The sequence below is a fragment of the Malurus melanocephalus genome, unplaced genomic scaffold (genome assembly GCF_030028575.1).
Source record: "Malurus melanocephalus ecotype Western Australia unplaced genomic scaffold, MMel_1.1 scaffold_2333, whole genome shotgun sequence".
Lineage (NCBI taxonomy): Eukaryota > Metazoa > Chordata > Aves > Passeriformes > Maluridae > Malurus > Malurus melanocephalus.
This window is the reverse complement of record NW_026625565.1, coordinates 7,305-10,021: the sequence shown is the minus strand read 5'-3', so window position 1 is coordinate 10,021 and position 2,717 is coordinate 7,305. Positions and strand designations below refer to the sequence as shown.

General features: G+C 41.1%; 1 protein-coding gene across 1 annotated transcript in view; it reads right to left on the bottom strand.

Annotated features, from left to right (window-relative positions):
* Window positions 1-153: 153 nt before the first annotated feature.
* The window catches only part of LOC130587726 (coatomer subunit alpha-like), a gene marked incomplete at its 3' end in the record, with an annotated part of 4,776 nt that continues 2,212 nt past the window's right edge, over window positions 154-2,717 (bottom strand). The window contains exons 4-6 of the mRNA XM_057388703.1: window positions 1,624-1,706; window positions 707-846; window positions 154-239 (exon numbers count right to left, since the gene is read on the bottom strand). Of these exons, the coding sequence (XP_057244686.1) occupies window positions 154-239; window positions 707-846; window positions 1,624-1,706 (309 nt within the window). The remainder of the gene's footprint in view (window positions 240-706; window positions 847-1,623; window positions 1,707-2,717) is intronic.

Genomic DNA, 2,717 nt, shown 5'->3' with positions numbered 1-2,717 from the left:
GGAAAAATGGGAAAAGGCTTCTCCAGACTGATCCCAGAGCTGGGAGGAGCTGGGAATTCCATAAAAACCCAGGATTTCCCCCCCAAATTCCATAAACCCCCGGGATTTTCTCCCCAAATTCCCTAAAATCCCTGGAATTTTTCCCCGACTGACCGTGTTTGGCCAGCAGAGCCACGTGGGCCATGTCAGCTGACCAGATCACGTATTTCACCTTGGAGATCTTCACCGAGGCCAAACTCCTGCAAAAAAATCCAGGAAAAAACAAATTTTAGGATTTGGGAATGACTTCCTGAAATATTCCTGAACTTTTCCCGAAAATTCCCCAAGGAATCCCAGAAAAATTCCAAAAAAATCCCCTAAAAATTCCCAAAATATTCCCTAAAAATTCCAAAAATATTCCCTAAAAATTCCCTAATGTTTCGCTAAAATTCCTGAAAAATTCCTAAAAAAATCCCTGAAATTTCCGAACGTTTCCCTAAAATTCCTCTAAAATTCCTGACAAAATCCTCGAAAATTCTCCATAAATTCTAAAAAAATCCCTAAAAATTCCCCAAAAAATTCCCAAAAAATTCCCCAAAAAATCCCAAAAAATCCCCTATAAATTCCCAAAAAATTCCCCAAAAATTCCCAAAAAATCCCCTATAAATTCCCAAAAAATTCCCAAAAAATTCCCCAAAAATTCCCAAAAAATTCCCCAAATCCCCACCGTTTCTGCTGGACGTCGAAGAGCGTGACGGAGTCGGAGTCGCGCAGGAGGAGATTCCCGGTGCCGGCGTAGAAAATCTCCTCACAGTTGGGAACCTGAACCTTCTTGGTGATCTCGTTCTTCAGGTTCTTGATCAGGATCTGGGAGAAATTCCCGAAATTCCAGCATTTTTTGGGAATTTTTTTGAGATTTTTAGTGGATTTTTTTGAGATTTTTTTGAAATTTTTTTGAGATTTTTTTGAGATTTTTTTTGAGTTCCATTATCCCAAATTCCCCAATTCCCCGGCCCCATTATCTTGAATTACCCAATTCCCAAAATCTCAAACTCCCCGATTCCCAAATTCCCCAATTCCCCAAATTCCCCGTCCCCATTATCACCAATTCCCCAATTCTCAAATTCCCAAATTCCCCGAATCCCCCAAATTCCCAGATTTCCCAATTCCCCAATTCTCCAATTCCCAAAATCTCTGATTCCCAAATTCCCCAATTTCTCAATTCCCAAATTCCCAAATTCCCGAATTCCCTGGCCCCATTATCCTGAATTCCCAAATTTCCCCAAATTCCCCCAATTCCTGAATTCCCGAATTCCCAATTCCCAATTTCCCCAATCCCCGGGCCCCATTATCCTGAATTCCCAGATTCCCAAAATCCCAAATTCCCAGATTTCTCAAATTCCCAAATTCCCAATCCCCAAATTCCCAAATTCCCCAAATCCCAAACTTCCCGAATTCCCCCAATTCCTGAATTCCCAAATTCCCTGAATTCCCTCAATTCCCGAATTCCCTGAATACCCAAATTCCCAAATAATTCCCAAATAATTCCCAAAATTCCCAAATTCCTGAATTTCCAAATCCCAAATTCCCAAATCCCAAATTCCCAAATAATTCCCCAAAATTCCGGAATTCCGGGTTTCTCACCGAGTGCATCCGGTCGAGCACCGCAAATCGGTTCCGTGCCACCCACACGGCCGTGAGCCCCGAGGAGCGCTTCCCTTCCGGAGCTGCAAGCAAACAAATCCCAAAAAATTCCAAAAAATCCAAAAAAATATCCCAAATATGGGAATGAGACAGAAAACATGAGAATCAACCCAAAAAAACCCCAAAAAAATAAAAAAAAAACCCCAAAAAATCCCAAAATATGGGAATGAGACAGAAAATACGGGAATCGACGCAAAAAAGCCCCCAAAAAATCCCCCAAAAATCCCAAAATATCGCAAAAATACATCAAAATATGGGAATCGGACAGAAAATACGGGAATCGACACAAAAAACCCCAAAAAATCCAAAAAAACCACCCAAAAAATCCCAAAAATACATCAAAATACGGGAATCAGACAGAAAATATGGGAATCGACACAAAAACACCCCAAAAACCCCCAAAAAAACCCCAAAAAATACCCAAAAATCCCAAAAAACCCCAAAATCTGGGAATCAGCCACAAAAAAACCATCAAAATCCGGGGATCAACCCCAAAAAATCCCAAAATCCCGGAATTTTGGGATCAGAACCTTCCTAAAATCCCACAAGACCCTCTAAAATCCCCCAAAACCCCCAAATTTTCCATGAAAACCCCCAAAATCCCAAATTTTTGGGGTCAGAACTGCCCTCAAATCCCACAAAAACCCTGAATTTTCCATGGAAAAACCCCAAATCCCGGAATTTTTGGGGTGGGAACTGCCCTAAAATCCCACAAAACCCCAAATTTTCCATGGAAAAAACCCAAAAATTCCAGAATTTCCCATGGAAAAACCCCCAAATCCTGGAATTTTTGGGGTCAGAACTGGCCTAAAATCCCACAAAAACCCCAAATTTTCCATGAAAAACCCCAATAATCCTGGAATTTTCCATGGAAAAACCCCAAAATCCCGGAATTTTCCATGGAAAAACCCCAAATTCTGGAATTTTTGGGGTGGGAATGGCCCTAAAATCCCACAAAAACCCCAAATTTTCCATGAAAAACCCCAATAATCCTGGAATTTTCCATGGAAAAACCCCAAAATCCCAGAATTTCC